Here is a 20,000-nt window from a genome sequence, read left to right as displayed (position 1 = left end):
GCCATGCTGCTGAACATGCTGCTGTTGGAGCAGGCTGTCATTACCTACATGCCATGCTGCTGAACATGCTGCTGTTGGAGCAGGTTGTCATTAACCTACATGCCATGCTGCTGAACATGCTGCTGTTGGAGCAGGTTGTCATTAACCTACATGCCATGCTGCTGAACATGCTGCTGTTGGAGCAGGTTGTCATTAACCTACATGCCATGCTGAACATGCTGCTGTTGGAGCAGGTTGTCATTAACCTACATGCCATGCTGCTGAACATGCTGCTGTTGGAGCAGGTTGTCATTAACCTACATGCCATGCTGAACATGCTGCTGAACATGTTGGAGCAGGCTGTCATTAACCTACATGTCATGCTGCTGAACATGCTGCTGAACATGTTGGAGCAGGCTGTCATTAACCTACATGCCATGCTGCTGAACATGCTGCTGTTGGAGCAGGTTGTCATTAACCTACATGCCATGCTGAACATGCTGCTGTTGGAGCAGGCTGTCATTAACCTACATGCCATGCTGCTGAACATGCTGCTGTTGGAGCAGGTTGTCATTAACCTACATGCCATGCTGCTGAACATGCTGCTGTTGGAGCAGGCTGTCATTAACCTACATGCCATGCTGCTGAACATGCTGCTGTTGGAGCAGGCTGTCATTAACCTACATGCCATGCTGCTGAACATGCTGCTGTTGGAGCAGGCTGTCATTAACCTACATGCCATGCTGCTGAACATGCTGCTGTTGGAGCAGGCTGTCATTAACCTACATGCCATGCTGCTGAACATGCTGCTGTTAGAGCAGGTTGTCATTAACCTACATGCCATGCTGCTGAACATGCTGCTGTTGGAGCAGGTTGTCAACCTGTCAAACTGCCTCCCTTCTATTGACTTCACATTTGTCACATCTGTCAATAGAAGTACCTAAAGCTCACTTTGATGGGATAGCATTCCTGACCTTCTGCCCATTTTCTTTTTTCCATTTGTGTGTGTGTGTGTGTGTGTGTGTGTGTGTGTGTGTGTGTGTGTGTGTGTGTGTGTGTGTGTGTGTGTGTGTGTGTGTGCACACTCATAGGAGCTCCAGTTTGAGCGGCTAACCAGGGAGCTGGAGGTGGAGAGACAGATTGTGGCCAATCAGCTGGAAAGATGCAGACTCGGGGCCGAGTCGCCAGGCGATGCTAGCAGCAGGTAATGAGAGGATACACACTTGCACACACACACGCACACACACACGCACACACACACACACACACACACACACACACACACACACACACACACACACACACACACACACACACACACACACACACACACACACACACACACACTGTTCCTAATCAGCCGCAATCCAACACATGGCTCTTTCATCCTTCACAGCAGTGGCCATATTCCATAGTAGTGTAACCTTATGGCATCATGGCTGTGTGCTCAAATCTGATTGGTGTATAAACCTGGAAGTAGATTTTTTTTTTCCCTCCTGCCCCCAGTGGCTTGAAAGGGACAGAAGTCCAGTGTTGTCTCAGCTAACCACAAACAGAATCACTTCAGTTAGCAGGGTACACAAAATGTACAGGATTTGCTCATGGTTATTCTGCTTCTGTCACCTCTAGGTTGAGCTGCAATGAAAATGGAATGGGTGTGTAGGCAAAATGCTGAGCCTGAGGATGTGTCTGTGTGGAAGGGCATGGTAGGACACGAGTGTCCTGTTGTGTGCTCAGTGGCCCTGAATGTGGATAGGATAGTACGCCTCACTTGCTTATGTGTTTGTGAGTTTAACTCCTTGTCTAGGGGCGGGTAAAGGTTACTCACAGTTCTTCAAGGTCTTTCCACTGATCTGGCGTGGCCGCGAACCCTCGGCACGGTACGCAGGCGTCGGCAGCTCCGTGCGGTTGGTTTCTGGGTTGGACCAGTTTGGACTTCGCTGTGCTGGCTTGCAAGTTCACAAGGTGTTTTGGGAATCCCAGAACATCTGGTATCTTGTTCTTGTAGAGTTATCCATTAAACGTGATCAGAGTCACATTTGACTTGGCACGCCATTAGCGACCTTCTCCCGCTAGCCACCAGTAGCTCAGTTAGCCTCAGCCATGCCACCGACTCTCCGGGTCACGTGTCTCCTCAATGCCCACACACACGGCCAGTTGCCCCTTGGCAAGCAACAGTTCCACATGTGCTGGCTACCATTCTAAGTGTGTCTTCACACCTTTACCCCAGATGTGGAGAGACAGCGCTAAACCTGCCATCCTACTGTACATTTGCAAGCATAATCACTATTACAGCAAACCCCAATAAATACCAGGTTTAAATACAGAGGTTTTTTCATGGAGTGGAGGGTTGCTTTCTGAAAAATATCTCTGATGTAGTGTACATTGAAAAACGCAATTGAAAGTAACTGTACATGCATAGCCTACATGCACCATATAGACATAAACACTGTGATTTCCTACATCATGGTCCCTCCCACCCCGGCGCCAATCTGAGGATTCCTTTGTGTGAAAACAAATGATATGAAAACTCCAGTGAATGTTTCAACCGACATAGTCCAGAGTTCATGTGTGAAAGCATCTCATTATGTAAGCTTACAGCTATACAAATGATGTAGAAGATGATGCATGCGTGTTTTGTCACTTTTAATATGAACGTTACAATTATTGAGCAAGTTAGACGTGGACCGTCTTCTTAGGTCTGCTAACTGCTTTCAAATGTTAATTCCTTAAAGTGGCGAGAGGGAAATTACACCGCAGGTTAATCCACTGTGACATTTCAAGAAATATCTTAATGGGCACATTTGAGCAGCCACTGATAACAGGAGGCTTCTGTGTTGCTTTGCATATCGCTGCTTTGATTGAGACTGGCTAGAGTGAGTCCTGCTGATGGGAATGACTCCAGATATTTGACTACTGATCAACCACAATTTCTCCTGTTTCATTTCCCCTTACATTCAGGTGAAATTAAGTCCAAAGTTTTGTGCCGCAGTGGAACGTCTATGGTTACATATACTATTGAAACTCAGGCTTAGACATTAATCATCTGTAATGGCACTCCACCTTTTCTGGTTGTGTTTAATCAGATGAAGCGTGCAGCTGCACCCCAGCCCACTTACCTGCACATACTACCCATCTACCACCAGCAGCAGCAGCAGCAGCAGCAGCAGCAGCAGCAGCAGCAGGGATATGATTGTCCACTCCCCCTCTCCTCGCTTCAAGAGGTGCAGCTATAGAGCGGCTTCAAAGTGCTAGCAGAACACAGAGGGGTCTGGAGTGAGCAGAACACAGAGGGGTCTGGAGTGAGCAGAACACAGAGGGGTCTGGAGTGAGCAGAACACAGAGGGGTCTGGAGTGAGCAGAACACAGAGGGGTCTGGAGTGAGCAGAACACAGAGGGGTCTGGAGTGAGCAGAACACAGAGGGGTCTGGAGTGAGCAGAACACAGAAGGGTCTGGAGTGAGCAGAACACAGAAGGGTCTGGAGTGAGCAGAACACAGAAGGGTCTGGAGTGAGCAGAACACAGAGGGGACTGGAGTGAGCAGAACACAGAAGGGTCTGGAGTGAGCAGAACACAGAGGGGTCTGGAGTGAGCAGAACACAGAAGGGTCTGGAGTGAGCAGAACACAGAGGGGTCTGGAGTGAGCAGAACACAGAGGGGTCTGGAGTGAGCAGAACACAGAGGGGTCTGGAGTGAGCAGAACACAGAGGGGTCTGGAGTGAGCAGAACACAGAGGGCTCTGGAGTGAGCAGAACACAGAGGGGTCTGGAGTGAGCAGAACACAGAGGGGTCTGGAGTGAGCAGAACACAGAAGGGTCTGGAGTGAGCAGAACACAGAGGGGTCTGGAGTGAGCAGAACACAGAGGGGTCTGGAGTGAGCAGAACACAGAGGGGTCTGGAGTGAGCAGAACACAGAAGGGTCTGGAGTGAGCAGAACACAGAGGGGTCTGGAGTGAGCAGAACACAGAGGGGTCTGGAGTGAGCAGAACACAGAAGGGTCTGGAGTGAGCAGAACACAGAGGGGTCTGGAGTGAGCAGAACACAGAGGGGTCTGGAGTGAGCAGAACACAGAGGGGTCTGGAGTGGACACAACAGCCCTCCCTAAATAGACACAGCCAGGCCATTTACTTGTATCTCCTCCTCAAGCTGCTTTCAAACCTCCGTTGAAGTGAATCCACCCTGCCCATATTGCCATTGACTATATTTGGAGATAATATTGTAGCGCATCACAATTTATTTCTATTGGTTGTCCTCTCTTAAGGCCTAAATATAGTTCTGCATCACACCCCTCGCCGAATGCGCCGAGGGTTGCAGCCTGCGTGCAGCTCCTCGAAAATGTGACTCCGCGGCGCCGACGTGACGTGACCAGCCCGAGCGCTGTGATTGGCCGTTGCCTTGGGCCGCGTACGTATCCGCTGACGTACTTGTTGTGAGAGGGGAAGACCGACAGCCATGTTTTTTCCCCACAACTTTATTAGTGATTGTTCACATACAGGACAATACAATACAAAACAATACAGGGAGTACCGCTCAAGGAAACGCCATTTCCTCATTTAACAATGCTTGCCCCTCATCTAGCAAAGCCTTCTGCATAGCATACAACTTCAACTTCGCCGACATGATTGCAAGTTCTTGGTAAACAACACGATTGCGTCATAATGTAACGGACATGAGTGCAGCACAAGCCACCTAGTGTTCCGGAGGTGTGCTGCAGCCAATGCGCTGAGTGACGTTCGAGTGACGTACAGTCTCGCTGTCACCGCCAGTCGGCGGCAAGGCTCCAAGTGGAGGCTGCGCAGAACCCTGTAAAGGCCTTCCATCATTCATGAGAAACATGCATCAGAATTATGAGTAGCATCTCAATGTTCTTTTTTCAAGATTCAAGATTCAAGATTATTTTAATTTGTCCCGAGGGAAATTTGTCTTGGACATACAGGCTGCCACATAGGTACACAGTGCCATAACAAAAACAACAACAAACAAAAAAACAATAGTGCATAGCACACCAGTGCCGACATGTGCAAATACACAACCAAAGTGCAAACATCAATAATTTACAGTACAATCAACAATACATTACCTATGACCTGAGTTTAGGAGACTGACTGATATGGGGATGAAAGAGTATTTGTATCTGTTGAGGTGTCTTTTTTTGTTCTTGATTGGGACTCTGTAACGCCTGCCAGATGGAAGCAGTTCGTATTCTGAATACAAGACATGAGAGGGGTCAGCAATGATCTTCCTAGCTTGTCTGATTACAGTTTCCTCAAAGAGTATTTGAACTCATTCATTTGAACTCATTCATTTTGTACTTGTAGCACTTTTACTGGTATGATAGATAATAGACGCTTGGCATCCTTTGGCATGATGTTGTGCTTTTAGAAGCTGCTAGGGCCCATAGTTTAATGGTGTGAACAGGATGTTGCTTTACAATGAAGGTACCGAGCTGCTGGCAAGCTTTATATCCAGGATTAGCGACCTACCAGCTGGTAATTTGAAACAAATGAGAGGCTGAGCCAAGGTTAGTGTCTTGTATCCACCTCACCCCTGTCTCTGCACTAGGCATGGAGAGCAGGTATTGGATTATGACTCCCGTGCTATATCAGGTGGTCCCTCACAGAACTCTGGACTATGTGTGTTGAATCAGGTCCGGACATTCGCTGGAGTTGTCCTTTCACACAACAGTCACTTTTTCCTGTCATTTGTTTTCATACATGAGGACATCCTCCGCAGTGGTTCTCAAATGGGGGTCCGTGGCACTTTGCCAGGGGGTCCGCGAAAAGTTTTCAGGTTAAAAAAATAATAATAATAATAAAAAAAAAAAAAAAAAAATGCTACATGTTACTTATTCCTTCTCAAACTACTTCCTACATGGTGCTAGTCTATCAAAATATCTTGGCTGTCATTGATTGTGTTGCATAGTGGTTTTCTGTACTGTTGACAAATTGTGATTTTTTTAAGTCGCTTTGGTCAAAACAAAAGCGTCTGCTAAATGATGTAATGTAAATGTAATGTAATAAAAAAAAAATATATATATATATTTTTTTGCAAAATCTTCATAGTTCAACGAAAATAGTTTATGCTTTAAATCTAAAATGGTTCATGGATTACATTCTAATAACAAACCTATCAAATTAAAAGTCAAGCACGTTACCATGGAAACAATTAAGCTTAGCCCAAAATCACAAATCAGAATGAGGGGGTCCCTGGTATATTTTCTATCTTGTAAGGGGTCCTTGGCTGAAAAACATTTGAGAACCTCTGGACTAGAGAGTGCAGGGGGCAGGGCATGACATAGTAGAAAGTGCGCTGCAGGAATCGCAGTGTTTATGCGAGACATACTTTTAATTCAGTTTTTCAATGTCGACTACATCAGGGATATTTTTTCAGAAAGCAATTCTCCACTCCATGGAAAAACCGCTGAATTTACAGCCAGGTTGACAAGTGGCATTCAAGTCATATCTGACCTGTTTTCAATTTATTTCTCCCCACAAAAGTTATTATCTCGAATATGTAATGCAACAGTATCATCTCCTTGTTGCATCTTCACCATTCAAGACAGGCAGACCGGGAGGAAAATAAACTTTTACTTGTTTACTCACCAATTTGGTGTTTTCTCTTCCAAATAATCCAGCCACGTAACTATCCATAATGAAATCACACGGGAACATTAATGGTTTGTAAAAGTGCCATTTAACGATATATTAATCCCAATGTCATCAACACGTCCACTGGACAATATCCTGTAGTATTTCAAACATGGACTGCTCTGCGTGCAACACGGACATTGCACTAGGGGGCGTGGGTGGTTCAATCCATTTGTCTGGCCGCGCGCTCACAACGGACAATTGTGTTCAAACATAAACCCCATCCAGATAATGTCTGGATATCTTCTGGAGTTGAATGCATGTCTGAAAAGGGCTTCAGAGCCACTTAGGCCCTGTTTACACAGCAACACTCCCTGCATAAAATGGCAAACTTTTTTAGTGTTAGTGCCTTTCTTTTATACGGGAACGGCGTTCTTGCGGCATAAAAACGCAAAAAAAGTGAAAACAGGTCCCAGAGGGGAATTCTTTGAGAACGCCGCCCTTACTGTTGCCGTGTAAAGTGGCGAAACCCAATTCAGGTGTCGACACAGCCCCCCTTCACCATGGAAGACATGATAAGCAATAGGAGCATTGAACTAGCCCAATACTATACAGCCGTATGGCACAGGCACAATGAGTCACATTGACATTCAACAAACATGATAATGATTTGCTCTAATTAATTTGCCTATTAATCACTCCCGCATTGAATAATTGAAGACAACTCAAGTCCCAATTGTGCCGCAAAGAAAACATGTCTTTTTTATGGGGCTTTACTGGTTTTTTATTCTGTAATCCAATCTGGAGCAGTTTATTATCGTGCGTTCCTTTATCGCAAAATAACTGGGATGTGGAGGCTAAATGACGTCACATCCGTTTTGTTAGCGTTCCATTTGCAGAAAAGTTGAGCTGGGAAGTTCACTGTTCATTGGTCAGATCCACTCACTAGCCAGGCTAGCCATTGTTAGCAATAACAGTTGATAACAAGGCATTTCGTGGCATTTTGCGCATACAAACACTGCAGCCTCATGTCCACACAGATAGAAGTAGGCCGTACTGTGTGTACAGCTGATTTAATGAGACACAAACAAGACAGAAGTGCTAAATAGCATTTATACGATTATAACTACTCTTGTTGCGCGGATCAGCCATCTTGGATTTTTTACGTCTGGGCTGCTGAGGCTCCTACGAGTTTGGAATGGGAAATACCAGCTCTAGTGACGTCACGTCCCAGCTCATGAACTTTGAACCGGTAAGATTACCAGTTCCCAGTTATAAAGGAATGCACGATTACCATTCGTGACTTCTGTGTCACTCTATCGTGTGGGAAATTCATTAAAAGTTTAACCCTACAAAGCTAAATCAAGCCCGTTAGAAATAGACAGAATAGAGGAAGCTATGCGTTTTTACCTTCAAAATAAAAGCCGAAATCTAAAACTGGGTAAATAAAAATCAGGGCCGTCGAATCACTACGTGTTAAAATTGATTTTTAGTTGTCTGTGTTCTATATGTCTTCTGTCTATTTCGGATCACATCCAAAAACCGTTGCAACATTCATCAATAAGGCTATATTAGTTACCATTATTGTCAAGGTTTTTAACCAGAAATGTCAATGTTATTCTGGCTCACTTGACGCTGCACTGAGATTTTTGCGGCTTCAGTCTGCACGCAAATCATGAGCACAAACGCTGTGTATAAACCCGAAATAAAAGGTGAGAACGCAACACCAGTTTGCCCTTTTATGCAGAGACTGTTGTCGTCTAAACACGGCCTCAGGGGCCCTTTACACGAGGACAGTCTCTGGAAGAAACGACACAATAGCGTTTCCTTCACACCTTTTCCTTCACACCTTCTCCCCGTTTACATGAGCGCTGTTGAATTTTTAAAACACCGTAAAGTACATGCCAGGTCGCTAGGTGGCAGTGTGATGGTCAATGGGGCGTTGCTCGTCACTCCACGGACGCTTCTACATGACGTCATTTCGTAATCGTCTTTCTGGGTTTTAGACACGGAAGTAGATTACGACTACCGTAGTAATTTTTAGACTTGCCAAAAAGCTGTTTTCAAGCTAAAAAAAACAAACCGTTTTAAAGTTGTAATATTCTTCGGGTGAGAACGTTACATAGATGTGACCAGTTTATCAGAATAAGCCTATTTGGAAATATTTAACGAGCAGCGAGGATCGGGAGCGCTGGCTGTGCTGACACTGCCTACTGTGTAGGCTGCAGTGAGAAAACACTGTCGATGTGCTTGCCTAACGTTAAATGCCGACCGGGTACAGCCATCGGCTCCTCGCAGCAGCAGTAACGCTCGCTATGAACATGTAACTGAAGTCGGCCGCAGTGTAGCTTCTGAATGTTGCCAAGCGTGTGTCGCGTGTGCAGGCACGTCAGAGTTTCTGGGAAGACTATCGTTTCTAACCGATTACATGAAGTGCTCAGCGGGAAGCGTCACCAACAATTCCACTCTGCAGGGTGGTTTCAAAATGTGTCGTTTCCTAAGCGCGAATTCGCCGTCGCCGTCTTAACGGGAGGCACAAACGATAAAATAATTCCCCGTTTCCATAGGAAACCGTCCTCGTGTAAAGTGCCCCTCAGTCTGCAGACAGACTCCCAGTGGGGAATCTCAGTAGCAATTCAGCGCCACCCACCAACTCTGTAAAGAAAACATGCGTAGCAACAGCCTTTTCACACCTATTTAAAAGCCAGAGAAGGACATTTGTATGTGAATGGAGAAGATTAGCCCTAGCTGCGGAAGTCACACTGCTTGGTTCAATAGCTCAGCAGGACAACACTAGAGGTGACAGCACACTTAAGGCTTCTGATGGGAGCCATCACATTTCATATCTACAAGCATCTGGGGGTAGTCGTGAAACTCGACCTCTGGCAAAACCTCCTAAACGACGAGACCTCCCACCCAGTCAGCCCCCTTAGCAGCCAAAGGGAATGATGGGAAATAAAGCCTTCTGTCAGGGTTGTGCTCGTTGTTTGTGAGCATCAGCAGTTTTACAGGCTCGTTACACTCTGTCCACCCACCCAGCCGGTCAGCCAGTCAGCAGGCACCATGCTGGTCAGCCGGTCAGCCAGTCAGCAGGCACCATGCTGGTCAGCCGGTCAGCCAGTCAGCAGGCACCATGCTGGTCAGCCGGTCAGCCAGTCAGCAGGCACCATGCTGGTCAGCCGGTCAGACAGTCAGCAGACACCATGCTGGGATGGTGTATCATCATGATAGTATCCATTCTTCTACTTCATCTGCCATGGCTCAGTGGAGCACATCTCGCAAAACTTCCTCCTCTTTAATTGCCTGCATGCTCGTTAAAATGCTGAGTGCCCTGCCGCCCTGCTTCTTTAAGCCAGTGGCTCTCAAATGTTTTTCAGCCAAGGACCCCTTTACAACAGGTATGTCCAAAGTCCGGCCCGGGGGCCGATCGCAGCCCGCCGACCGATTCTGAACGGCCCGGGGGCTTGTCTTTCAAAACATACTAGATGTGGCTCTCAATACAGTATTGGTTAATCAAGCAAGTTCACTTTGCATTTCACCTAACGATGCCAGCACTATCATACAGTTTGTAGACAAGCACCAAGCAGGAACAACGAAGGTGACAACTCATGTTTTCAGACGGGAAACAACATTTTTAGAGTACAATTGTATTGTATGTGATATTTTAATAACCCATATGATGCAAGAAGCACTTGGCCCCCAGGTATTTTCACATGATCTAATCTGGCCCCCATTCAAAAAAGTTTGGACACCCCTGCACTTACAAGATAGAAAATCTACCGGGGACGCCCTCATTTGTGATTTTGGGCTGCACGGTAACATGCTTGACTTTTAAATTGATAGGTTTGTTAGATTAGAATGTAATCCATGAACCATTTTAGATTTAAAGCATAAGATATTTTCATTGACCTATGAAGCTTTTGCACACAAAAAAGTTTTATTTTTTATTTTCCTGAAAACTTTTCGTGCCACGGACCCCCGGGGGTCCCCGGACCCCCATTTAACACATTCACTGCCAGCCGTTTTTTTTTTTACTGTAGGTAGCTTCTGCCAGAGGGTTTTTTTGAGGATTCTGGCTCATTTTACAAGAGCCGAGGATTATTTTCTGCTTGGACTTTGTGAACACAAAGTTCACAAAAGTACTAATAGAATGTGTGCTTTCTCTGTCTAAAAGAGTTAGTTTGTAGAGTAATGCCTACCCCACACTACAGGATTTTCAAATCCTTGAAGATTATAAAAATCTTGAGAGCCCACACACTACAGGACAGAGAGAGCCGATTTTTTAACATTTCAATCTTGGGACACACACACAATCGCGTCTGTTCAAACGCAACCCCACACACTAGAAGATTATGCCGAAGATTCACCTTGGAAGCAGGGCTCGACGTTAACTTTTAAAATGCCTATTCAGTGTGCGCACCGGGTGTAGTAGTGTCATTTCGTTTTCTAAACAAATTTTATTTTTTGTTTTTATAATGCATTTGCACTGAAAGGATTTGTTTAACTAATATTTGCGCGGACAGCCGCGTCCATTCGGGGTGTAGGCCTACTGTGCACGGCCAGGCGAAAACCGTCTGCACAGGTGTCTTGTGGAGGGGCGCGTCTGCTGATTTGACTCACTTTTCCGTGCGGACACTCGCCGATGCGGGAAGCTGCTTGTTGTAGCGCTTGTTGTAGGCTACATGCTTTGCAGTATAGCATTAGTTTTCCGTCCCGTTCAAAGACGCACGGGTATTTCACCTCGATGACAATTTCCTCGTTCTTTGTTTCTGTGCGGGGCTGCGGGCGGACGCGGACCAGATTATTTTGCGAAAAACTGTAATGGAAACGCAGCTACTACTGGCTCTCTGCTCAAGATGCAATCGCCTGTCGGGTTGTAAATATCTAACATGTTAGATATGCCCGATTCACAATCGGGAAGAGGCAGTCTTCCCGATTGTGAATCTTTGAACCCCACACACTACAGGATCATTTGGGAAGATTATCTGCCCGACGCGCTTCAAATCGGGAGCACCCCCGAGAAAATCGGGAGGGGGGAATCTTGGCCATAATCTTGCAAATTATCCTGTAGTGTGGGGTAGGCATTAGTAGTTATGTAGATATTAGCCGTTGAGTACAGCATGGTTTCAGCGTCTGAGACTGAAAGCTGAGATAATCGCAGTTTTGTGAAATTCAATCAAACAGGCAGAACAGTCACTTTAACCATTTATTTTTGGCATCAGTGAGAGATCAGACATCTAAACAATATAGTTCTGAACGCCCTCTCCTTCAAACTCCTCCCTCCGTGGGCGTGTCTGGTGGCTTTCAGCAGCGTTTGTCACAAGCGAGTTTCTACTGCCTGTCTGAGCAGTGAGCAGCCTCCCTCCCTGGCGGCCCCCTCGTCGGCGAGTGTGGATGGGGCTCACTCGTTTCTTGGGTTTGAGAGCTTTGATGAAGCTTTGTGCGATTCTAGGCTTTATGCTGCGTGTTTCAAAGTGTGTTTTCCACCCAGTCTATTTTTGGAACCCCCCACCGTTGTGCGCCCGTGTGCACCAGCGTGAAAGCGTTTTCGCCTACAGTATGAGAATGAGGCTCGTTCGTTTCTGGGTTTTCGGTTGAGCTCAGCTGGAATGAAGCTGCGTGCGATTCTGCGCTTTCTGCTGGTGTTTCAAAGTGTGTTTCACCCATAATCTATTATGCAAATTTGCAATCCCCCACCGCCAGCTCCCAGCGCGATAATCCAATATTTTTTATAGGAGACGTGGGGGGCGTTGATCCACGTCCCACCGTCAAATTTTTTTTTTTTTTTTTTTTGACGACTCAACTCGTCATTGGCAGTCAACCGTTGGATTTTTTTTGACGACTCAACTCGTCATTGGCAGTGAACGTGTTAAGAACCACTGCTTTAAGCTCATTGAGTGGGGGGAATAGAATAGGAGCAGTGGCACCAGCAGGTGCTTGGTGTTAATGAGCAGCGAAGGCAGGTTTTAAAAAGCAGAAGGCTGGGAAGAACACTGCCCAAATGTCCACCAATTGGCCAATCTCCATCGTAATGATGATAATAATGATCATACTAACAACAGCCTTTTGGAATCATACATCTGAATTGCTTTGACTTTGTGAAAAAGGGTCATCACCACTTCTTACTTAAGTTGAATTTGTTCAGAAGGCTTTTAAATGATTATCTATGGCTAACGTGTCTTGGTGCCACACTTTCCTTTCTGCTAATGCCTCCTCCCTATAATCATTCTGAAGTGCTGTGCAGCTTACTCAGCCCCACTCTTATCATCTCTCTCTCTCTCTCTCTCTCTCTCTCTCTCTCTCTGTCTCTGTGTCTCTCTCTCAATCTCAAACTGTCCTTTGTTTCACTCTCTCTCTAACTCAGTGATCCTCACTATTTCTTGGATGAGAGCCGCACTGGCAGGACAAAGTCAATAGGAGAGCCACTTTTACCGCAAAACACCAAAAGCTACCCCGACCAAGCACATCTGCCTACCATTTTTTTGTGTTTTATTGTTTTCCACACACACACACACACACACACACACACACACACACACACACACACACACACACACACACACACACACATATACCAGTTTCCCCTAGAAAATCTTTCAGGCCTGGAGGGATTTCGAAACGTACCCCAACCGTTCACGTAGCTTATTAATTAATTAATCGTTCGGGCAATCGCTTATATCAACGAATTAAACGAGCAAACTCATGGTTTCCTCAAGTGCTGCAAACGGCTTGAATGGTTTATTTTCCTCGCGACCTGTCTGTCTTGTAAGCTATGTAAAAATGCAAGAGTTGCATCAGCCTATATCGAGACATATAGCCTAACTTTTGTGGGGAGAAATAAATGGAAAACTATAGTCAGATATGACTTGAATGCCACTTGTAAAATAATCCACAGTGTAATGTTAGTGTGACGGTGCGACCACTATTTTGACTGGCGGCTTTTGGGCGATGTAACAAAGGCAAGCGCTCACTTTTTCCGGCACATTGCCGCCCCACGTTATCGCCTGAATGCGTAGGAATGCATCTTCCATTAAAACTGCATGTTTTTGAATCGAGTTTGGTCAAAGATTCGCTAAAGCTGTTTCCACATCACATTTCTTTTTATCGATACACCCTACCGCACCCCCTCCCCCCGCCCACTCTACTCGCTATCGGCAGAGAGAATACGGACCATTTCCAGCTGTTTCTAGACAAAGACTCCTCATGTCTAGAAAGGTAAAACCGGAAAATATCCTGCTCTGTCTAGCCGGACATGATCCAGACTTCATGTTTAGAAGAGCACTCTTTCTCATGACCTTAACTAAGCCACAAAGCATCGCCGGCGACGTAACTCCGATAGCTTCTTCTTTTTGTACTGTCTCTTATTCCCTCCGGCCTCTTTCCTGTTGTCACTATGTTGTTGAAGGCTGTGCAGAATGGCTCCTCGCCACACGGAGTGCTGTCAAGTTGAGATGGGCCTGGGTTCAGTGGCGATGGCCTCATCAGTAAACCCACAGCTAAACCCTCTCCCTCCTCAGCACACCTCCCTGTAGCCGGGTGCCATGTGCTAGTCTCAGCCTGTAGCCGGGTGCCATGTGCTAGTCTCAGCCTGCCCCGGGCCTGCCGTCACTTACCTGCCCGTGCTTCCTCCCCCCCACTGATCCAGGACCAGCCACCACTGACCCTCACCATCAATCACTCTGCCTCCAGGTCCGTTCTGTTGTGTGGCCACTAGGCGGACTCCGTGTTGTGGCTGGATTGGCTGTCATTTTGAACGCTACCTCTCATTATTCCTGTCCCAGAATACACAGCAGCATACATGGCATCAACATGCAGGGAAGTGTGTGGGTACATGTATCTGTGTAGTGTATGTGAGTGTGTGGGTACATGTATCTGTGTAGTGTATGTGAGTGTGTGGGTACATGTATCTGTGTAGTGTATGTGAGTGTGTGGGTACATGTATCTGTGTAGTGTATGTGAGTGTGTGGGTACATGTATCTGTGTAGTGTATGTGAGTGTGTGGGTACATGTATCTGTGTAGTGTATGTGAGTGTGTGAGTACATGTATCTGTGTAGTGTATGTGAGTGTGTGGGTACATGTATCTGTGTAGTGTATGTGAGTGTGTGGGTACATGTATCTGTGTAGTGTATGTGAGTGTGTGGGTACATGTATCTGTGTAGTGTATGTGAGTGTGTGAGTACATGTATCTGTGTAGTGTATGTGAGTGTGTGGGTACATGTATCTGTGTAGTGTATGTGAGTGTGTGAGTACATGTATCTGTGTAGTGTATGTGAGTGTGTGGGTACATGTATCTGTGTAGTGTATGTGAGTGTGTGGGTACATGTATCTGTGTAGTGTATGTGAGTGTGTGGGTACATGTATCTGTGTAGTGTATGTGAGTGTGTGGGTACATGTATCTGTGTAGTGTATGTGAGTGTGTGGGTACATGTATCTGTGTAGTGTATGTGAGTGTGTGGGTACATGTATCTGTGTAGTGTATGTGAGTGTGTGGGTACATGTATCTGTGTAGTGTATGTGAGTGTGTGGGTACATGTATCTGTGTAGTGTATGTGAGTGTGTGGGTACATGTATCTGTGTAGTGTATGTGAGTGTGTGGTACATGTATCTGTGTAGTGTATGTGAGTGTGTGGGTACATGTATCTGTGTAGTGTATGTGAGTGTGTGGGTACATGTATCTGTGTAGTGTATGTGAGTGTGTGGGTACATGTATCTGTGTAGTGTATGTGAGTGTGTGAGTACATGTATCTGTGTAGTGTATGTGAGTGTGTGAGTACATGTATCTGTGTAGTGTATGTGAGTGTGTGGGTACATGTATCTGTGTAGTGTATGTGAGTGTGTGGGTACATGTATCTGTGTAGTGTATGTGAGTGTGTGGGTACATGTATCTGTGTAGTGTATGTGAGTGTGTGGGTACATGTATCTGTGTAGTCTATGTGAGTGTGTGAGTACATGTATCTGTGTAGTGTATGTGAGTGTGTGAGTACATGTATCTGTGTAGTGTATGTGAGTGTGTGGGTACATGTATCTGTGTAGTGTATGTGAGTGTGTGGGTACATGTATCTGTGTAGTGTATGTGAGTGTGTGAGTACATGTATCTGTGTAGTGTATGTGAGTGTGTGAGTACATGTATCTGTGTAGTGTATGTGAGTGTGTGGGTACATGTATCTGTGTAGTGTATGTGAGTGTGTGAGTACATGTATCTGTGTAGTGTATGTGAGTGTGTGGGTACATGTATCTGTGTAGTGTATGTGAGTGTGTGGGTACATGTATCTGTGTAGTGTATGTGAGTGTGTGGGTACATGTATCTGTGTAGTCTATGTGAGTGTGTGGGTACATGTATCTGTGTAGTGTATGTGAGTGTGTGAGTACATGTATCTGTGTAGTGTATGTGAGTGTGTGGGTACATGTATCTGTGTAGTGTATGTGAGTGTGTGGGTACATGTATCTGTGTAGGGTATGTGAGTGTGTGGGTACATGTATCTGTGTAGTCTATGTGAGTGTGTGGGTACATGTATCTGTGTAGTGTATGTGAGTGTGTGGGTACATGTATCTGTGTAGTGTATGTGAGTGTGTGGGTACATGTATCTGTGTAGTGTATGTGAGTGTGTGAGTACATGTATCTGTGTAGTGTATGTGAGTGTGTGGGTACATGTATCTGTGTAGTGTATGTGAGTGTGTGGGTACATGTATCTGTGTAGTCTATGTGAGTGTGTGAGTACATGTATCTGTGTAGTGTATGTGAGTGTGTGGGTACATGTATCTGTGTAGTGTATGTGAGTGTGTGAGTACATGTATCTGTGTAGTGTATGTGAGTGTGTGGGTACATGTATCTGTGTAGTCTATGTGAGTGTGTGGGTACATGTATCTGTGTAGTGTATGTGAGTGTGTGAGTACATGTATCTGTGTAGTGTATGTGAGTGTGTGAGTACATGTATCTGTGTAGTGTATGTGAGTGTGTGGGTACATGTATCTGTGTAGTGTATGTGAGTGTGTGGGTACATGTATCTGTGTAGTGTATGTGAGTGTGTGAGTACATGTATCTGTGTAGTGTATGTGAGTGTGTGGGTACATGTATCTGTGTAGTGTATGTGAGTGTGTGAGTACATGTATCTGTGTAGTGTATGTGAGTGTGTGAGTACATGTATCTGTGTAGTGTATGTGAGTGTGTGAGTACATGTATCTGTGTAGTGTATGTGAGTGTGTGGGTACATGTATCTGTGTAGTGTATGTGAGTGTGTGGGTACATGTATCTGTGTAGTGTATGTGAGTGTGTGAGTACATGTATCTGTGTAGTGTATGTGAGTGTGTGGGTACATGTATCTGTGTAGTCTATGTGAGTGTGTGGGTACATGTATCTGTGTAGTGTATGTGAGTGTGTGAGTACATGTATCTGTGTAGTGTATGTGAGTGTGTGAGTACATGTATCTGTGTAGTGTATGTGAGTGTGTGGGTACATGTATCTGTGTAGTGTATGTGAGTGTGTGGGTACATGTATCTGTGTAGTGTATGTGAGTGTGTGAGTACATGTATCTGTGTAGTGTATGTGAGTGTGTGGGTACATGTATCTGTGTAGTGTATGTGAGTGTGTGGGTACATGTATCTGTGTAGTGTATGTGAGTGTGTGAGTACATGTATCTGTGTAGTGTATGTGAGTGTGTGAGTACATGTATCTGTGTAGTGTATGTGAGTGTGTGGGTACATGTATCTGTGTAGTGTATGTGAGTGTGTGAGTACATGTATCTGTGTAGTGTATGTGAGTGTGTGAGTACATGTATCTGTGTAGTGTATGTGAGTGTGTGGGTACATGTATCTGTGTAGTGTATGTGAGTGTGTGGGTACATGTATCTGTGTAGTGTATGTGAGTGTGTGAGTACATGTATCTGTGTAGTGTATGTGAGTGTGTGGGTACATGTATCTGTGTAGTGTATGTGAGTGTGTGAGTACATGTATCTGTGTAGTGTATGTGAGTGTGTGGGTACATGTATCTGTGTAGTGTATGTGAGTGTGTGAGTACATGTATCTGTGTAGTCTATGTGAGTGTGTGAGTACATGTATCTGTGTAGTGTATGTGAGTGTGTGAGTACATGTATCTGTGTAGTGTATGTGAGTGTGTGGGTACATGTATCTGTGTAGTGTATGTGAGTGTGTGAGTACATGTATCTGTGTAGTCTATGTGAGTGTGTGAGTACATGTATCTGTGTAGTGTATGTGAGTGTGTGAGTACATGTATCTGTGTAGTGTATGTGAGTGTGTGGGTACATGTATCTGTGTAGTGTATGTGAGTGTGTGGTACATGTACTGTATCTGTGTAGTGTATGTGAGTGTGTGGGTACATGTACTGTATCTGTGTAGTGTATGTGAGTGTGTGAGTACATGTATCTGTGTAGTGTATGTGAGTGTGTGGGTACATGTATCTGTGTAGTGTATGTGAGTGTGTGGGTACATGTATCTGTGTAGTGTATGTGAGCATACACTACACAGTGTAAGCACCTTGAATTGCCTTTGTGTATGAAAGGTGCTATATAAATAAAATTTGACTTGACTTGACTTGACTTGAGTGTGTGGGTACATGTATCTGTGTAGTGTATGTGAGTGTGTGGGTACATGTATCTGTGTAGTGTATGTGAGTGTGTGGGTACATGTATCTGTGTAGTGTATGTGAGTGTGTGGGTACATGTATCTGTGTAGTGTATGTGAGTGTGTGGGTACATGTATCTGTGTAGTGTATGTGAGTGTGTGGGTACATGTATCTGTGTAGTGTATGTGAGCGTGCATCGTGAGTGTACTTTATGATCGCTGCTGACCACATTTCTCCCACAAAGATCAATAGCTTTTCTATTTGCTCGAGGAGCTTCGCCTCGCCTGCCTGTGCTCCGTTTCATCTCCCATCAGGATGCAATCCGTCCCCCGGCCTCTTGTGTTTATTGGCTTAGCTTAGCGTGTTGTTTATCAAGGAGCGCTGTAGGTGAGAAAACAACAGAGAGAAAGGACAATCTCTTCATATAGCTGTGTTGTTGTTGTGGCGCTGCCAGGTGTTCAAACCACCTGCTGTCACCAAAAGCAACTTTTAGATCTCGACAAACACAAAGCACGGAATGGACTTCAAATCCAGGGACTACAGATGCAAATGAGCTTTTAGCTATTTCTGGTGCAATATATTTATTGTGTACTGTCCCGGCTCAAATAAACAATAAAGATCAAGATAAATGCAAATGACAAACGTCAAATCTGTACTTTGACATACGCTGCAACTCTAGCTGTTGTATCTCCAACACTGTGATGATTCCCATTGGTGTCCCTGTGCTGAAAGGCCCAAGTGAAGGAGATCTAAGGTGTCTCTTCCAGGTCATTTCACTCATGTCATTCACTGTGATTTCTCTCTGGCTTTTACTCTATATATTCACTTTATTTTATTTGTCTCTCCCGTTTACCTTGTGCAGCTCGTCTGAGAAGTCCCTCCCTTGGAGAACTGCAGGTATGTTAACTGAAGCATGAACATCTCTCCCTCTAGCTGCTCTTTATAGCAAGGTGTGTATTCATGGCATTATTTATTAACAAGCATGCATTCAGATCACATTTGCTGTCCTCGACACTGACCAGTAATGGCCAGTAACTACGGCCATACTTCCAACATCCATCTCCTCTTGGCTTTTACCTTATGGAGGAAATACACTAGCTGATTTGAAATCTGAACTGTGATTATGAAAAGACTGGGAGTTTACACTACTACACGACTGGTTCATTAAGACTTTTTATCATGACTGAAAAACTCACTGAAATACATGACACACGACTGGAATCACAGATCAAAATACACTACTGTGTGCCCAGCAAACTCACGTCTTTCAAGTTAGAAGACGGTATCGTCTTGAACCCACAATACAAATAACCAGCAAACTGACGTGACCGTACTAACCATACGGAAGCTAGACATCATTTTAGTTCCAAAATAAAAGCGCCAACGTATTACTGCATGACTCACTACGGGTAAAAATTTACTTTTAGAAGCCACAACATTACGTTAATTTAAAACAGGTTTCTATGCAAATGTGTTCTTTATTTCCTCTTTGGTACTTGGGGTATTTCGGATCACACACACAAAACGGTTGCAATGGTATACTTTTATTTTGAAATTCGTAACGGGAAGTTTCGGTTTTATTCTTTCTGACTTAACCGCGAGCAACCGGCATAGCGTCTTTGCTTCCCTCATTCACGTGTGCCTTGGTATCAGAAATATCTATTGTATGAAGACTAGCGATTTGACTGCTTTTGGCTCATTGCCTCCTAGTTTTCATTGGATATTGACAGGATTCCACATGCACATGTGTGAGTTGAGTTGAGTTGAGTTGAGTCGGGTCGTTGAACCAGTTTACACTACAAGAGAAATTCAAACATGTTTGATATAATCGTTGTGGCTCTGACTGGAGTCGGGA

At 45.0% G+C, this 20,000-nt stretch overlaps 1 protein-coding gene across 3 annotated transcripts in view; it reads left to right on the top strand.

Moving 5' to 3' along the window:
• The window catches only part of LOC310781274 (plakophilin-4-like), a 170,354-nt gene that overhangs the window by 66,398 nt on the left and 83,956 nt on the right, over positions 1–20,000 (top strand). For all 3 annotated transcript variants that reach the window (XM_083641863.1, XM_083641864.1, XM_083641862.1), the window contains exons 3-4: positions 1,071–1,183; positions 19,008–19,042. In XM_083641863.1, coding sequence (XP_083497989.1) covers positions 1,071–1,183; positions 19,008–19,042 — 148 coding nt within the window. The remainder of the gene's footprint in view (positions 1–1,070; positions 1,184–19,007; positions 19,043–20,000) is intronic.

The sequence above is a fragment of the Poromitra crassiceps genome, assembly GCF_964638095.1.
Source record: "Poromitra crassiceps genome assembly, chromosome: 8".
NCBI classification, from domain to species: Eukaryota; Metazoa; Chordata; class Actinopteri; order Beryciformes; family Melamphaidae; genus Poromitra; species Poromitra crassiceps.
Note: the sequence above shows the minus strand (reverse complement) of the source record. Positions and strands in the feature narration are given on the sequence as shown.